The sequence below is a fragment of the Acartia tonsa genome, chromosome 2 (assembly GCF_053477335.1).
Source record: "Acartia tonsa isolate MP-2025a chromosome 2, ASM5347733v1, whole genome shotgun sequence".
In the NCBI taxonomy this organism is placed as follows: Eukaryota; Metazoa; Arthropoda; class Copepoda; order Calanoida; family Acartiidae; genus Acartia; species Acartia tonsa.
In genome coordinates, this window is record NC_137261.1 from 3,708,654 (window position 1) to 3,727,915 (window position 19,262).

At 37.1% G+C, this 19,262-nt stretch overlaps 1 protein-coding gene across 6 annotated transcripts; it reads left to right on the forward strand.

Moving 5' to 3' along the window:
• The first annotated feature begins 5,895 nt into the window (after window positions 1-5,895).
• Window positions 5,896-19,056, forward strand: LOC145334171 (uncharacterized). Of its 6 annotated transcripts, none has more exons than XR_013884768.1 (3): window positions 5,896-6,275; window positions 17,923-18,031; window positions 18,345-19,056. XR_013884768.1 is itself a non-coding variant. In XM_080179553.1 (3 exons), the coding sequence occupies exon 3, from the start codon at window positions 7,454-7,456 to the stop codon at window positions 15,731-15,733; it is 8,280 nt and encodes a 2,759-aa protein (XP_080035679.1). In that variant the 5' UTR covers window positions 5,896-6,275; window positions 6,589-6,690; window positions 7,210-7,453; the 3' UTR covers window positions 15,734-15,832. The 6 variants fall into 6 exon arrangements, 5 of the variants coding, with proteins under 5 accessions (XP_080035679.1, XP_080035669.1, XP_080035671.1 ...); XM_080179553.1 differs by lacking the exons at window positions 17,923-18,031; window positions 18,345-19,056 and adding exons at window positions 6,589-6,690; window positions 7,210-15,832; XM_080179543.1 differs by lacking the exons at window positions 17,923-18,031; window positions 18,345-19,056 and adding exons at window positions 6,589-6,690; window positions 7,234-15,832.
• Window positions 19,057-19,262: the final 206 nt, after the last annotated feature.

Here is a 19,262-nt window from a genome sequence, read left to right on the forward strand (position 1 = left end):
AACAGACACATACAATTAAAGGAGTAGTGGCATATTCACATTTTCTTCTGTCTTACATTATGGAGATTCTGTCTAAAACCTTAATAATTGTCAATTAGGTGTTAATACGCTAGTAGGGACATACTGTCTTTGTTACCAGAATTCAATCTTAAAAGTCATGTTTTTATCAAAATACAAAATTAATTTATTCTTTACTTTTTCATTTGACAAATAAGGTTAACAATATATAATTTTATCAAAATTTAAAACAAATATAGAACGCATATTTTTCAATGTGTTTACCAACATCTAATTTCTTTATTTCTTGAATATTTGAGTAGATTATTTGGTATTGTTATAATGTATATGTTCTATTCATAGATAACTAGACTAATGATTTATACATATTGTGGCTATATTTGTTCCATTTATCATACCAAGTTGTGTCATTTATTAAAAACTAGCGGTTGCGCCCCTAGATCTAGGGGCTCTATATCGAAGGAATATGGAAGGGAAGGAAAATAGCCTAAAACCATATCTAACCGGACTTTACATAGAAATAAAATAGCCTAAAACCATCCCAAGAACTATAAGTAGCTTCACTGTAAAGGAGGACCATATCGTTTCAGCGGTTAGCGAGATCCTTTGCTACAAACAAAAAAAGCTTACTACTTTTTATATTAGGATTAAATTTCATTTTTTTGTATCTCTGAACAAAATCTTGAAGTGCAAGATATTTCGGCCAAACGTCCCTCATACAACCAACTGATGAAGCTCAAACTTTTGCACCACTTTTGACGTCATATTCTCCATCTCTTTTTTAGGGGTTTTCTTTCCCACTTCTCCTCTCTTCTTCCTCATTTTATGACGTCACAGGAATCAAAAGTTATGCAGTTTGGTCTTCGTCAACCACCTCATTGATTGTAAAATTTTTGTCTTGAAGAACTAACAATGCATGGTAATGGATTATGCTGTGTTGAGCCAAGGCATCTCTCATGTTCTGACTATCTATGTTGTGTATCTAACCTGGTATTGAGCTGAGATTCGAACATTCAGCAACAAAATTAAAATTATGAATTAATCTATTTATCGTTTATTGTCTTTTCCCTTAAAGCCACTTTTATCAAATACCATGTAGAGTCGAAACAAAACAATAAAAATTATAGGTTGACTTAATACACCAAGTTAAGACTTGGTTAGAATAATGGATATATAATACGTTGATATTATGACAGAGAAAATTTTGTTGCTAATATAGAATTCATTTATTGGTTAGATATAGATTTAATAGCGTAGTATAAATGAAACATTGTAAGCTCATTTACTTAGAAGACACCAGAAGGATGATATTGTCATACAATGCAATGTAACAAAATATTTAGATTTGCAAAGCCCAAATTTAAGTTTTAAAATGCATTTCTCTGGAAAAACCATGTACAATTGTAATAATAATCATTTGATATTAATCAATTTGGATATTATATGGGCTAAAAATAGATTTTGAAAAAGTTTTTCTGTCACTAAATTGATGTAAGCATCCAGCTGTTTTGAATAAACACCAACCAAACGGACATAGGACATTATATTAATAAGATGGATGAATTTATTTCCATTTTGTTAGCCAACTATTAGGGATATATACAATACCTCAAGTATTTTTGGGTTCAGATCCACAAACACCTGCCAATTGACAATGCTAGAGTGTGAAGAAGTAATTTTACATCCAGTTAAAAAGTTAAAATTAACATTTAGAGTGTCGTCAGTTTATCGATGTAAACAAATTTATTTGCAGAAAATTGCGGAAATGCAGTATCTATAATACAAAGTAGAACGATGTCTGTCTGTCCGTCTGTCCGTCTGACCGTCTGTCCGTCCGTCTGTCTGTCTGTCCCTTAAGATCTCGGTAACCACTGAACCGATCGGATTCTACTCTTCAGGGTATCTACCTATTGGTCCTGTGGTGGTTTTAAGCTATTTTCTCGGGGGGTGGGACACCCCCAACCCCCCCAAAAACCAAAAAATCCCCCCCCATTTTTTTTTTTTTTTTTTTTTTTTTTTTTTGAAGGAGTTTCCATGGTCCTTTATGGTCTCTCGCAATAATTTTTTTTTATCACCACTTGGGCAAAGCCCCTAGAGGCTAGGGGCGAAGCCGCTAGTTCTTATATATTACGTTTATGATATCCTGCTTTATCATTCTAGAAATCAATATTCCCAGACTAAAATTAAGAGGATTTATATCTAATGATTACGGGAAAGTTTCATTGCATACCTTAAGTACTTATTTTCTTTTTAAAAATCTTTAAATGTAAAATTGTAAAAAATTATCAATTTGTTCAGCAATTCTGAAAGTATTCATTCAAAAATAAATTTTGTTTATAGAGCAAAATTGTTGGATGATAAAATTTGGTTGTCAGGGGGTGTCATAATAGTTTTGATCTCATTTTCTCAAATTATCAACGCTAAGGTGGTAACAAGGACGAGCATAGTGTAAGATTGGTAAGCTTTTTAATATTTATATTTATGCCTATCAACTATAGTAGCTGAGTATGTGCACGTGTGTCCAGTAAGATCTCATAAATGATTGAGTATATAGTACATTAGTCATTTTATAAAAAAAGTAGAAATTTTTTTATGTTAAGACCTAGTTAACCTAAACCACTTGAATAGTTAAGTTCTCAATTTTGGGATGGCTTGATTGGTTCCGGGTTGTTTTGATTATTTTATTTATAAATGTAAGTATTAGGATAATTTTAGGCTATTTTCTACCCATTCGAATATAAAAAAGGCGCAGCCATTAGTGTATTGAAAAAAAAAAGGAGGTGCTCATCTGTTGATCAGTCCGTCCAATAATAAATGTAACAAATATATCACTTCAATGGTCCCAAAGGTTTCTGAGATCTAATTGAAAAACGAACACAAAACTCATCTAGTTACTTATTTTTTCTAGTATATGGTATATTAAATGTCAACCATTAACAGTAGTGCATCCTTTGGTATTTTTTATACCCCAATGAATGCCCCCCTTCTTACTTTAATATCTCAGCTTCTGTTAGAGGTATAGAAAATGAATAATATGACTCATATAGCAGCTTTTTAAATGAAAGAAAGAAGTATTTTTCCAGATAAAATGGTAATAATCATAATATCCTATGCTAACAGATAAGATTTTCAAATATTACCACAATATCTTTTTACTAATTTGTACTAATTAAACTAATTTCCATATATTTTTTAACAAATGAAAGGTATTTGACAAATTAATGGATTTAAATCTTGTAAACAATTTATTCACTTTTACTTCTTATTTTGAGAAAAAATTTTAAAATTCATGCTTAAATTATTTAAACAAGCTTGAATTCATGTTAACAAAATAGACTAAAAATCTATTTAACTTCTAGAATTCCAATAATTCTTTCTTTCTTATTTAATAATTTATTCCTTTATGAACAAACTATAATAGTTATATTGCTGTAGATTTGTCTCTATAATTTTTAAAAATAATACTAGGTATTGTCTTTTAAGAACAAAGTTGTTTTTAATTCCTTTTCCTAGAATGGCATTTTTGTTCTCTTTGGCTTTTGGGCTCTTGGGCGTTGAAATTTATTGAATTTTTAAGGATAGATACATTTCCACATTTTAAAATGTGTTTTCTAAATAGTAAATGTGTTTGTTGCAACTTTTTTACCATTACTTTGCAATCTTACACCTTATTCTAATACTCGAGGCCGCTTTGTTATTAACCAAGATATATTTTCTCATAGGGGTTACACACATACACAGATAGATAGACAGGATACCTAGTGGATAGCTGGATAGATAGTGGTGTGTGAGGCCATGCCATAGAGTAATCAAGGATTTGACATGGGAGCAACTAAGTTTGAATTAAAAGGGATATTCTAACATTTTATTTTTAAATCTTGTAAAGATATGTAGATTTTTCCATAATGAATGGATGAACGATCAGAAAGGTTATTTTTTCCTAGGAAATTAAGCAAATTAGCTATTGGAAAATATGAAAACCGTATGCTAAAACTTAAAAAGATATAACAGTAAACTGCCTAGTACCATTTTTCTATATCAGAATAAAAAAGGTAATCATATAAAAAAAGACATATCAATTTTTTATAAATGAAAGATTTTTAGTGTCCTTTAAAGCCTTGCATAGTCCAAGTCATGCACAGTTGTATAATGTGATAATTTGCGTGAAAATAGACAAATCCCATTTCTGCAATTATCCCCTTAGTAAAATCACAGCTTGATAGCAGGCTATTCCAGGTCAAGAACATGCTGTTATGCCATTAAATTGAAAACAAAGGAACCAGTTAAAATGAAAAGAGAATGGAAAGTTTTGAATTTTTAGGTATATTCATAATTCCTAGAAAAGAAAGTAATTTTTCTTAATATTTGAAATTTTAGGTATAGTCCCTTTCGTGACATCGCACCTTAAGGGGCAATTCTTCGTATTTTTCACAGTAGGTCTTCTCCTATTTCTAGCCCCTGCGGGGGGCTCTAACCCTGCGGGGCCAATTACCTAATCCTGTGGGGGGCAATCACCTAACCCAATATAACCTAACCTACAATAACCTATAAAAAGCCATTTTAAAAATACGACAAATCGCCCCTTAAGGTGCGATGTCACGAAAGGGACTATTCCCGAAATTTTTAGCGGTTAGGCTACTCAGCAAGTTATTAATGTCAGTCTGTACAATATCTAGCCTTGACAAACTTCTTGTATTCTGCGTTTTAATGGTTTGAATTGAATAGATAGTATCGAATAAAGGTGAAATTAACAGTTTATATATGACTACAAACTTTAGTCAAATGTGTCGCATGTGACATAAAGGATGAAAAATAGTTTCTTTTTTTGGAAACCAGCTAGCCTAACCAAAATAAGAAAATTTTTTTTTTTTTTTCTCGTATTCATTCGATTCCGGTGGATAGGAACCGGTTCTCATCCATACGAAAAAACTCCTAGAAATGTACAATCATAAGATTAAAACTAGTTTTAATCTCATAATTGTACATTCTATATCCGCGGAAAGCCGTTTATAATACGATGCGAGAAATAACTATTCTCGTATTCATTCGAATCCGGTGGATAGGAACCGGTTCTCATCCATACGAAAAAACTATGTCTAGCATCGTATTATATCCAGTTTTCTACGAATATAGAAATGTACAATCATAAGATAAAAACTAGTTTTTTATCTTATAATTGTACATTCTATATCCGCGGAAAGCCGTTTATAATACGATGCGAGAAATAACTATTCTATCAAATATTTTGTTAATGTTGAAGATATTGAATACCGTGTGTGTACAATTCTTTGTTCACCAGCAAAAATAACCCTTTTTCTCGTATTCATTCGAAACCGATTAATATCCGGTGGATTGGAACCGGTTCTCATCCTTGCGAAAAAAAACTATGTCTAGCGTTGTATTATATCTAGTTTTCTACGAATATACAAAGTACAAGATAAATAAGATTAAAACTATTTTTTGCCTCAAGAGGCCGAAAGCACGGGCTAAAGAAACTGGTTTCAATCTTATAATTGTACGTTTTATATCCGCGGAACGCTGATTATAATACGTTGCAAGAAATAACTATTATCTTTCAACTGAAAATATTCACGAAACCTTTCAACTTGTTACTAACAAATATATTTCAAGGATGGCTTTGAAACCGATTAATATCCGCTGGATTATAACCTATCCTTAGACATACTGAAAATCATGTATAGCATCGTATTACAGACAATTTCCCACGAAAAGTAAAATAAAATCATTAAATTTAAACCAGTTTTGATAGCCCAGGTATTCAACCCATCGGGGCTGATAAAACTAGCTTTAATCTTTTTCATCTTAAAATCATTGGAAAAAATTTCTATGATACGATGCGATAAATAACTATTGTTTCAGGACCCACCAAGAGTCCATGGTCAATCATCTGTAAATGTACGCTGCTAAAATTTATATAACAAAATATTTAAAAAATCTATTATAAAATTAAAAATACTTCAGAAATATTAGTAATCATATAATTAAAAAATTACAAAGCAGAAAATTCGGACACTGAAACACACCAAAACAACGTCAGTTGCAATATACTCGCTGAAGCAGGAGCACATCCCTGTCGGGAAGATTATATACTTTTCTGTCGATACCACCAATTAGCACATTTTCAGAGGATTATCACGGTTTGAGCACAACCAGGAAGATTGTTCACTAATGGTTTTGTTGGATCCTTCCTGGCATAAATACCTAATTCTCTAGTGGCTTTTTTGTGGCAGTTAAAGGTATGTACATAATGTACTGGATAGAAGGTTAAAATAAGTATATTAAGGTGTCATACTAGTAAAGTTAAATAGGAAAGTCACCTAACTTTGCCCGAAATCCAGGCTAGAGCCATTTGTACACACCAATAGAGTAAAAGTAGAGTATGTTGCTCCACAGTTTAATCACAGAACTTGTGAAATAATAGTTGACTATGATCTGATTTGAAACTCCAATAGAATAATACTAGAGTTTAGTTGTAAGATATTAGTCATAACCCTTTTGATAGAGTACAGAATATTAAAACAAATATATTGATAGTCTTTATAATTTCAGTTTCAAGCTTGAATTGAATCACTCCCACAGAGCAAAAACTGCATCAATATATTAAATTTTAAAAATGTAATATTAGTCTGATTTATCTCTATTATATAATATGTACTCAAATATCGGCGCCACCAAAATTCGGCGCCCCACCTGGGCTTGATCTGGCGCCTAGTTAGTTTAGAATCGGCGCCTCGTATCCTATTCCGGCGCCTTTAAACTGTTGCCGGCGCCTCCGATTATATTCCGGCGCCCTTGTTAAGCCGTAGCCGGCGCCTCGTATCCTATTCCGGCGCCTTTAAACTGTTGCCGGCGCCTCCGATTATATTCCGGCGCTCTTGTTAAGCCGTAGCCGGCGCCTCGTATCCTATTCCGGCGCCTTAAACTGTTGCCGGCGCCTCTTATTATATTCCGGCGCCCTTAAACTGTTGCCGGCGCCTCCTATTATTGTCCGGCGCCCTTGTTAAGCCGTAACCGGCGCCTCGTATCCAATTCCGGCGCCTCCTATTATATTCCGGCGCCTTTGTTAAGCTGTAGCCGGCGCCTCGTATTATATTCCGGCGCCCCACTGATTAAGCACCGGCGCCTAAAGCAGATCTCAAAATCGGCGCCAACTTTATTGGCTACTTACAGCTAGCATCATTGATTTATTGCTAGCACATTTGAATAAGTAAGAGCCAGCGCCCAATGGTATCAAATATATATAAATAATTTATGTTGATAATATATGTGTAATGTTTAATCTTTAATATGATATGTGCTATGATCTATGTTTAGTTTAATCATAATTTGCTGTTAATAAATTGTGTTTTATTTATATGCATGTTAATCTATTAGCCGCGACTCGCAACATTGAAACTTTAAACTGCTAATACGCATGGATAGAACACATAGGAACGTAATCCCAAGGGATTATAATGTGCAGAGGGCACAACAGTGTGCAGCTAGGGGTGAGGAACCATTCCAACCTAGATTTTTTTATGACACGGAGGGATTAGGAGGGTTTAACCAATCCCTCAGTCAGAATGTACTTGATGGGGCAGGGCAGGATAGCTACACAGAGTCGTTAAGTAGCCTGCAAACCACCCCCATTGGAGCATGCATAGACGATATAGATCGCAGTTTAGGCGCGGTAGCACTGAGCCCCAATCGTAAGAGGGACTCGAATGTGAATGTGCAAGGCACTAACATCACACAAACAGACAAACGTGTTTATAATGAGCCGTTATTACATAGAATTCAACCCCTAGGTAGTCTGGGACCAAATATCCCTCCCTTCCCTGGTGGCAGACAAATGCCTAATGATAATACTCATACTCCATTAAATTCCCCATCCCATGACACTATTGATGATAATAGCGAGTTGAACAGGGATAATAGTTCAAATGATCAGACTGAAGGGAATGGAGCTAGACCTAAGGAAGGACCTAGACAGAGAATAGAGATAGTCAGCACTGACGAAGATCAGTCTGAAAACCATGATGATACAATTGCGTCAACTGTTAAAACAGTGCCCCAAGTTAATCCCACATCATACCTAGTAAATGATGAGTGTGACGAATTTGAATTAGTTACATTATCAATGGATATTATGGATTATTCCCATGAAGAATTCATGAAATTCATAGAAGACGACAAATTTGTGAAAGTCTGTTACAGAACAGTATCACAGATGTCAGAAACATTATCATCCTTAAGTAACATGAGTAAGGATGACCAGATCACGATATGCCAAAGTATGCTTAAAACACTATCCAAATTTGTTGATTGTATAGTACAAAATGATACAAGAAACCCTGATATAGGAAAGATTAAGAATTCTTTTGAAACGTTGCGTCTTAGTATAGATGTAACGTTAAGAACTTTACAAAAGCAATTGGCACTAAAAAAAGCTCAAAAAGAAAGATTTTTGGCCATCCTTCTAAGAAAACCAAGCCCAACCATAGAAAACTCTGAGATATTCAGCGATTCACAAGAATTAAACCCCCTAGAACAGACTGCATCAGCTCACAACCAATTGTTTGGATATTATCAAAGTAATATACCAAACACAACTGTCAAAACCACAAACGTATTTGCAACACAACCTCCCCTAAGGACAGAGCATATCAATGCAAATAGTGAAATAGATAAACCGACAAGGTATAATCACTCAAATCACTACCCTGAACAGACCCACCAAAAGCTACCACATAATGTACAACAGAACAGTACCCAAGTACCAAGCCAGGAAACCACATTTCAGAGAATACACCCACCCGTTTCATCCCACCCTAATATGTATTCAAGAGAAACCAGCAGACCTGTATTGTTCAATGAAGATTTCCCTCAAAGTAGGACAGGAACAAGGAACTCCTGGCACAATCTAACATATACTGGAAGAAACCCTTCACTTAAGGCAGTCAGTGATGCGATATTAATGATAAACGACATCGTCAATGAAGACATTAATATAACAATGGATGAAGCTACCTTAAAATCCTTGGATGCCCGTGATACACCAAGGTTAGATAAGCTGAAAAACACGATTATAAATGCGCTGAAGGGTCTACAGTGTAGTGATACAGAATCAGAATTTATAAGGACTGCATCGTTTGAAGCAATAGATGCAGCTACAGAGAGAATAAGAAAACTAGACAGACTAATCCGAACACAAGGATATCACATTGTATCCGAAAACAAATCAACTATTCCTTTAAAACTTTCCCCATTTTCAGGATATGATTCTACCGTCCATATCTATGACTTCTTTTCCACCTTTCACACAGTCTGTCATGGAATTAAGGAGAGCAAACTATGTGATTATCTCTTTTACAATTACGTTACAGACGATGTACGGATAGACATATCACACCTAAGACATTCATTCGCTGAAATGAAAACATACCTATGTAGGAAGTATGGTAATATATCAAAGATATTACGTGAAAAGAGAAACACACTACGAAACCTCCAACAGCCTGGTTACAAGTCACAGCTTAAAGTAAAAGTAACTTACCTACGCAAAGTACTGGAGATAGTTAACCAGTTGAAATCACTAGGCGACTTATCGGAAGATGGGAATAGAGAGGTATACAATTACAACGCAGTATTTGAAACTGTAAAGCAACTACCTGAATACTATAAATCCCAATTCAATGCGTATTACGTAACACAATCTCAACTAAGAAATAGTGGGATGGATTTCCCAGGAAAAGAAACATTCAACTTACTAGTATCCTTTTTATCGTCTCAGATCCAAACCCTCGAACTTGGCTACATGTCTGAAAGTTCAGAAACAATATTACACACAAAAAAGGAATCTATAAAATCAGTGAATGTGGCGCAAACACATACCCCAAAGAATGAACACCCGAAAAAAGCGAATGGTGAAAAACCACCCAAACGAGGGTGGGTAGAAGAGGAAAAATGGCATCATGCATGCTGCTTTATGCATGACAAAAATATCAAAAGTGTGCGGGAATGTAGAAGTGGACAATGTCCATTATTCTTACAAGCATCACCAGAACAAAGATTAGAAAAAGCAAAGGCAAAGAACAGATGTTCATTATGCCTGCTTAGACGATGTTTTATAAAAGATAAAACAAAATGTGCTTACAAAAGTGAACTTCCACAGGGAATAATTTGTAACCCGTGCTCCGTAAACAACATTGATCGTAATGTCTTGCTTTGCTCAGAACATACTTGTGACAAAAAGCACATATTAAGTGACTTGGTAAAATTCTTACCAGCATTTGAAGAAACAATAGATGTCAAACTTCACACATTCAATGTTTTAACATTCAAACCAAAAGTCAAAAACAGACAGAGTACAGACCTAACTAAACAGAAAGCTTTCAATCTAAAAGAAGGTACAGTCATGCAAAGGAGTGATGTACACCACAAGACAAACGTAGAGATTGATAACAGCAACCCACTATACCCTATGCAACACATAAGACTTAACAATGAGAAGGTCTTGCTGATGTATGATACTGGGGCAACAAACCCAGTGATCAAAGTTGACCTAGCGAAAAAACTTGGATTAGAAGAGGTAGATCCCAACCCCCAATATATTCAAGTTGCATCAGGACAAGTTATCCCAACAGGAGGTGGTATTTTTCGCACAGTAATAGGCCCAGATTCGTCTGGAGGATACCATGAAATAAATCTTGTGGGAATTACAAAGATAACAGCAGAGATAAACCATTATGAGTTAGACACTGTATCAAATGAATACAAATTGTCCCAATCGTCAAGCCCCTATGCAAATGAAAGATTCCCATCCACTATTGGTGGAACAGATGTCGGAATTATACTGGGCATCAAGCACTCGTTTTTATTACCAACATTAGAAACAGTGTTGAAATCAGGTATACAAGTATGGAGATCCAAAATCCCTGACATAAACAACTCATTTATTATCTTTGCAGGACCCCATCAAAGCTTCAAAGATCAAGATTTAGCATCAGGAAGAAAAGCATTAACGATGAACATACTTTTTACAACTATCTATGATAAATACACAGAATCATGGGATAACGACTTACTCACACAACAAAGGTGTGAACTAGAATGTACGTGTACACCTGAATCAGACGTGACACCTTTTACATTAAACAAGATAAACAAACCTAAGATAAAGTTAGAGCATGATTTGGATGCTAATGAAGATGCAGGAGTAGTGATTGATTATCGTTGCGATCACTGCCTAGACTGCCCACGTTGTAAAGAATCTAGTCAAACAAGATCCCAGAGCATTCGTGAAAAGGCTGAACAAGTAGAAATAGAACGAGCTATTAAGATTGATCTTAATAATAACACCACATCTTGTGTACTCCCCTTTATAAGAAACCCAGTGGAATATTTATCAGAGCGTTGGAAAGCATCAAACAATTACAATATGGCCCTACGGACCCTCCAAGCACAAATGAAAAAACCTGAAGCTGACCGAAAGAGTGTTATAAAATTCCACAGTGAAATATTAGATCAGGGATTTGCAATCAAGCTCAAAGACTTACCAATGGATATCCAAGAAAGCATAAACAATGCCCCAGTACAGCACTATTTCATATGGAGAAGTGTCTTTAAACCTGGTAGCACTAGTACCCCCACCAGGATGGTGGTGGATGCTACTGCTACAGGTATGAATGACACACTTCCAAAAGGGGAAAATTGCCTGAATTCCCTTTACCAAATTACATTAAAGTGGAGAGCATATAAATATGTCGCCACAGCAGATCTGAAGAAGATGTATAATAGCATCAAAATAGACCCTTCACACTATTTATATTGCTTATACCTGTTTGCAGAGAATCTAGATCCAAATGACCCAGTTACTACCTATGTTATGATTTCATTATTCTATGGCTTGAAGTGTGCTGGGAACCTTGCCACTAGCGCACTAAGAAGAATAGCAGAATTTTACAAAGAAAAATTCCCCAAAGCATATGAAATCATTTGGTACCAGTCTTACATGGATGACAGCAACATGGGTGGTGATACAGTAGAAGAACTAAATAGTTACATTGAAGAATTTAAGCAGATTTTACCAAAAGGAGGATTCACATTGAAAACTATCAATGTTGGAGGTGAACACCCATCCAAAGAAGCCTCAAATGATGGAATAACCACTATGTACAGTGGATATCGATGGTATCAACACATTGACGAACTTGGTCTGGGATTGGAAGAAATCAACTTCAACACCAGAAAGAGAGGTGCCAAAAAACCTCTAGAATCACCAGTGAGAAACGATGAAGAGTTAATTAATATGCTAGATGGACAAAAACTAACACGTCGGAATCTCCTTGGAAAAGCCCTGGAGGTATTTGATGTTTTAGGAGTACTAGAACCACTAAAAGTCAGACTTAAATTGGGACTTCGTGGACTACAAGGATTAGATTATGACAAAGAAATTCCAAAATGTTTTCGCAATGAATGGATTGAAAACTTAAAATTGATTAGAGCAGCTACTGAGCTAACAATACCAAGATCTGTAGTATCCCCAAATGCAGAACATCCAAGCAAACTAAACATAATTGTATGCTGTGATGCAGCAAAATCAATGGCAGGTGTTGGAGTGTACTGTAGAACAGAACAACCAGATGGGTCGTTTTCCTGTAGATTACTGACTGGCAAATCTAAATCAACCCATGAAAATATCCCCAGGAACGAATTATCTGCTGTGGTTCTTGGTGCCCATACATTCCACAGCATTTCGAAAGCCTTAGGTGAAAAGATCACAGACTACATGTTTGTAACAGACAGTGAAATTGTCTGCTGTTGGTTACTAAACCTTGATTTGAAACTCAAACCCTATGTTTTTAACAGAGTCAGAGCTATTCGACGCCTCATAGACCCAACCAAGATCTTTCACATCAGCACTGAGAGAAACCCAGCAGATTTCTGCACAAGAGGACATATTGACATACAAGATATTGATGCCAAAAGCCAATGGCAGAATGGATACCCATGGATGGCATTGAGGAAAGAAGATATGCCAATCAGAAATTACAATGAAATATGCCATGATATGTCCGCAAAACAAAGAGAAACTGTGGAATTAGAGGCTTATTCTTACCAATCGGAGAAAATTATACAAGCAAATACTGATTCAAGAATGTTAAATACTTTAGATACTCGGTGTGAGACACTGCCCCCAGATACTCGGTGCGAGGCACCGCCCCCAGATACTTGGTGTGAGGCACCGCCCCCAAATACTCGGTGTGAGGCACCGCCCCCAGATACTCGGTGTGAGGCACCGCCCCCAGATACTCGGTGTGAGACACTGCTCCCAGATACTCGGTGTGAGGCACCGCCCCCAAATACTCGGTGTGAGGCACCGCCCCCAGATACTCGGTGTGAGACACTGCTCCCAGATACTCGGTGTGAGGCACCGCCCCCAAATACTCGGTGTGAGGCACCGCCCCCAGATACTCGGTGTGAGGCACCGCCCCCAAATACTCGGTGTGAGGCACCGCCCCCAGATACTTGGTGTGAGGCACCGCCCCCAAATACTCGGTGTGAGACACCGCCCCCAGATACTCGGTGTGAGGCACCGCTCCCAGATACTCGGTGTGAGGCACCGCCCCCAAATACTCGGTGTGAGGCACCGGTTCCAGATACTCGGTGTGAGGCACCGCCCCCAAATACTCGGTGTGAGACACCGCCCCCAGACACTCGGTGTGAGGCACCGCCCCCAGATACTCGGTGTGAGGCACCGCCCCCAAATACTCGGTGTGAGGCACCGCGCCCAGATACTCGGTGTGAGGCACCGCCCCCAGATACTCGGTGTGAGGCACTGCCCCCAGATACTCGGTGTGAGGCACCGCCCCCAGATACTTGGTGTAAGGCACCACCCCCAGATACTCAGTGTGAGACACTGCCCCCAGATACTCGGTGTGAGACACCGCCCCCAGAAACTCAGTGTGAGGCACCGCCCCCAGATACTCAGTGTGAGACACTGACTCAAGAAAACCAGAAGGAGATTTACCCTGTTTTTACTACTAAGAATACGTCCAAACCAAACCAGTACATGGTCAACTTTGGATACCATGGGTTTGGAACTGCATTTCTCATCATAGCTAATGTATGTCGTTTTATCCAACGGATAAAGAAAAGATTACATGAGAAAGGCAAACACATAAATTGCCATTTATGTGAGACTACAATACCTAAAATTGACAGATCGTACATTAACTCATTTGAGGTATTATGCACTAAATCTAACAAACCAGAACGTGGCCCAACATCTTATGAAATGTGGAGCGCTTGGGTACATATTTGCAAGGAAATGACAAAAGAAGTAAAACTCAACAGTACCAGAGCTAAACTTGAAACGTATCTAGATGATCAAAGTGGGATATTGAAATCTGGAGGAAGATTATCTTACGATGATATAGATGACCGTTCTAAACTACCATTTTTTGAAAATATAAGCTTCATTGCACCAGTAGCACTGGTAACAAATGAAATAGTAGTATCCCTAGCCATTCATCTGCATTGGAATGTATTAAACCATTGTGGAGTCGAGCAGGAAGTAAACTATATGCTTAGAATACTGCACATAGAAAAGGTTAGACCTTTGATCAAACGAATTCGTTCAACCTGTGTGAGGTGTCGTATATTGTTAAAGAAGCGATATCTGGGAAACACTGGAAACCAAGCAAAGATGTGTCTAGTGCGAGCACCACCTTTTTACAGTATTCAAATGGATATAGTTGGACCTTTTAAAGGGTATGATTGTGTAAAAAAGAGAACGACAATGAAATGCTATTTATTAACAATGGTGTGTATATTAACCAACGCAGTAAGTATAGCATGTTTAGAAAGCCTTACCACAGAATCAATTGTAACTACAATGATACGACACTACGGTAGACATGGCTACCCAAAGATAATTTACTGTGATAGCCAATCCTCATTCCTGAGTCTCGAGGATATAGAATTCACTATCAAAGATTTAGAAACGCAGTTTTGGATCAAAGAAAGAATCTTAATAGAATACAGCACACCTCATGCACATGCAGAAAGGGGTAAAGTTGAAGCACGGTGTAAATTGATACGAGAAATGTTGGAGAAATCAGGAAATTCTAAACAACGTTTATCATTTCTTGAATGGGAATCAACAGCTGTAACTATTGCAAACTCACTTAACAATCTACCAATCGCAAGATGTGAAGATGGGGTAACAGCTGATAGCATGGCATTCATATGTCCAAATCACTTTATCCTTGGACGATGTAATTCACGATCAATGGAAACTCCAGTTGTTTTTGAACATTTAGGAGATAGACTGAAGGCAATAAGTGAAATTACAAACATTATGTATGATCACCTGGAGAAGAACATACACAAATATGTACCTGGGAAACGTGTATCAACCTCAAACCCACCAAGAGTAGGAGAGATAGTTCTTTTTCTAGCCATAGAAGCAGAACGGAAGAGAAATGAAAGATTCAAATATGGCATGATAACAGAAACCTGTGTTGATGGAAGATTGAACAGAGTGAGAATAAAGTACAGAAACTCAAATGAAGTTGTTCACCGAAGTACTACCAGAAATGTTAGAGACATAGTAATTATTATGAACCTCGAAGATTTGGATTTTAATACAGTTGACCAACAATTGATTAACAAAGCTAATGTGATGTATTTAACCACAATTAGAAAATAAATTGTTATAGATGAATCTATTGTTTTTTATTCATAGGTATAGGTTGTATTAGATAGAATTAATATCAAATTAGAAAAATTTCTGTATTACAAATATACTTATTTTAGGATGGAGAGAGAAAGGCTACTCCAACAATTGTCAACTTTACTAACTCACCCAATGGACCACAGTATAAGAACAAAGGATTTGATCACCCACCATTGCATAGGAGATTGTTATGAACCATCCAAAGAATCCTGTTTTACCACGTTCTATAATACAATACCCCAGCACATTGTATTGTATCAGGATATATACAAGGAGACTGATATAAATTTTCCTGAGCCCTATCTTGACATTACGCTGCGCTCAATTGAATCTATGGGTCACATGGGATGGTTCTCAGAAAGAGAAAACTTAAGTCAAAGGATAATAATGTATCGAAATCCCGCATTGGATTACACTAGAAAACTTGATCAACAGACTACATTCACAATCAAATTAGGTCAATGTCCAAATCAAACAATAAAAAACATTAGACGCCAGTTGATGGATTTATTCACGTTCATTGAAAACCGCCACGATCATATACCTTTTTGTGCCATGGAGTTGTTTGGAAGATCTGATGCACACCCTAACAATACAACAAAGACATTACCGACAAAACTCATTATTACAGATACTTTGTATTTTGTACTGGAAATAATATTTCCTATTAGAGATTATGAAACAGATTCAGCAATGGAGTATTGCTATTGCCCGGCCGAATTGAACAGATTACTCGAATTATTTGACCCCAAGACAGGAGAAGCCATCCTGCTTACATTTGATCCAATTGTTGATATCGAAACTGTCATTTCAGCGTTCAGACAATGCGAAGGGGGACATAAAATCAAGTTTCCTGGTTATATTGATGTCCTTGCTTTATGGGTATATCTTGGTAGCTGGACATTAGACACCAACATTGAATTTATGTATAGGCTGATTGTTGGCGGAACAATCATCAACATAAAATCGCAAGATGACCGGAGTTTATTCTTGAATCCATTCATTGGATTAAATGACTGGAAGCGTTGCTACATTGTAGCGTATTGCAGGGCGATTATATCACTATTCGAATCCTTTTTCATCATCCATATTGAGCGCATACTACCTGAAAAAGATAGAGTAAGGGATGCGTTTCGTCAACCTGCTGAAGGCTTTATACTGGAAAGGTTAATTTCAATAGTAAGTGAAGCAATGGCTTACATTAACTTTGACAGTGAAAATTACCCAGAAACAGCCCCATTCCACAAATACAGATGTGTTCAACCAACATATGTAAGAGGATCAGTGTTGACAAAATCATGGGGTGAGTATTGTGAAATGCAAAAATCACAGTTGTTTCACCGTCTTGAACAAATATGGCCATGGCAGAGACCAATTATCACAAGGCTTGGATGGATGGATAACAGACCAATGGATCCAAGGCTAATTGAATTTTTGTTCCACAGGAAAACATGGTTTTCTATCTATGAGATAAATGATAAGAAGAAGGAGAACTCAGAAACACAACTGGGTGATGAAGCAGGAAATCCTAATCAAGACTCTATTGAGGAGCCAGACCACCAAACAGAGTCTGAACGTTCCAGTGAACAAGAGACGCTACACAACTTGTGCACCAGCAGCAATCACCTGAATCAAATATTGGAGACAATAGACATCAACCGGGCAAAAGCATGGAAAGTACTATCAGATTTTCTGGTCTACAATCCTCACATCCTCAAAGATTGGTTCAAGAGAAAGTACACACGATTTGGCACCCAATATACTGATGATTTCTACCCTGACACAAGAGCTAATTTTAGACGTTTGTGCAAAATTGCAAAAAAAGTGCTGCCAGATTTTAGATTAAGCAATATTCGCAGATAATTGCCCATTTTCTGCCCGGGGAGTGTTTCAGGACCCACCAAGAGTCCATGGTCAATCATCTGTAAATGTACGCTGCTAAAATTTATATAACAAAATATTTAAAAAATCTATTATAAAATTAAAAATACTTCAGAAATATTAGTAATCATATAATTAAAAAATTACAAAGCAGAAAATTCGGACACTGAAACACACCAAAACAACGTCAGTTGCAATATACTCGCTGAAGCAGGAGCACATCCCTGTCGGGAAGATTATATACTTTTCTGTCGATACCACCAATTAGCACATTTTCAGAGGATTATCACGGTTTGAGCACAACCAGGAAGATTGTTCACTAATGGTTTTGTTGGATCCTTCCTGGCATAAATACCTAATTCTCTAGTGGCTTTTTTGTGGCAGTTAAAGGTATGTACATAATGTACTGGATAGAAGGTTAAAATAAGTATATTAAGGTGTCATACTAGTAAAGTTAAATAGGAAAGTCACCTAACTTTGCCCGAAATCCAGGCTAGAGCCATTTGTACACACCAATAGAGTAAAAGTAGAGTATGTTGCTCCTCAGTTTAATCACAGAACTTGTGAAATAATAGTTGACTATGATCTGATTTGAAACTCCAATAGAATAATACTAGAGTTTAGTTGTAAGATATTAGTCATAACCCTTTTGATAGAGTACAGAATATTAAAACAAATATATTGATAGTCTTTATAATTTCAGTTTCAAGCTTGAATTGAATCACTCCCACAGAGCAAAAACTGCATCAATATATTAAATTTTAAAAATGTAATATTAGTCTGATTTATCTCTATTATATAATATGTACTCAAATATCGGCGCCACCAAAATTCGGCGCCCCACCTGGGCTTGATCTGGCGCCTAGTTAGTTTAGAATCGGCGCCTCGTATCCTATTCCGGCGCCTTTAAACTGTTGCCGGCGCCTCCGATTATATTCCGGCGCCCTTGTTAAGCCGTAGCCGGCGCCTCGTATCCTATTCCGGCGCCTTTAAACTGTTGCCGGCGCCTCCGATTATATTCCGGCGCTCTTGTTAAGCCGTAGCCGGCGCCTCGTATCCTATTCCGGCGCCTTAAACTGTTGCCGGCGCCTCTTATTATATTCCGGCGCCCTTAAACTGTTGCCGGCGCCTCCTATTATTGTCCGGCGCCCTTGTTAAGCCGTAACCGGCGCCTCGTATCCAATTCCGGCGCCTCCTATTATATTCCGGCGCCTTTGTTAAGCTGTAGCCGGCGCCTCGTATTATATTCCGGCGCCCCACTGATTAAGCACCGGCGCCTAAAGCAGATCTCAAAATCGGCGCCAACTTTATTGGCTACTTACAGCTAGCATCATTGATTTATTGCTAGCACATTTGAATAAGTAAGAGCCAGCGCCCAATGGTATCAAATATATATAAATAATTTATGTTGATAATATATGTGTAATGTTTAATCTTTAATATGATATGTGCTATGATCTATGTTTAGTTGGTACTACGTCAAACCCTAGATACGTCAAACAGTAGATGCGACAAACGCTAGACAGACAAACAGTAGACAGACAAACCCTAGACACGACATACGCTAGATACGACAAACGCTAGAATGCGACAAACGCTAGAATATGACAAACACTAGATT

Bases quoted from the DNA above. Each gene is read 5' to 3' on its own strand.
- LOC145334171 (XM_080179534.1), top strand. From the start codon at position 7,454: ATGGATAGAACACATAGGAACGTAATCCCAAGGGATTATAATGTGCAG.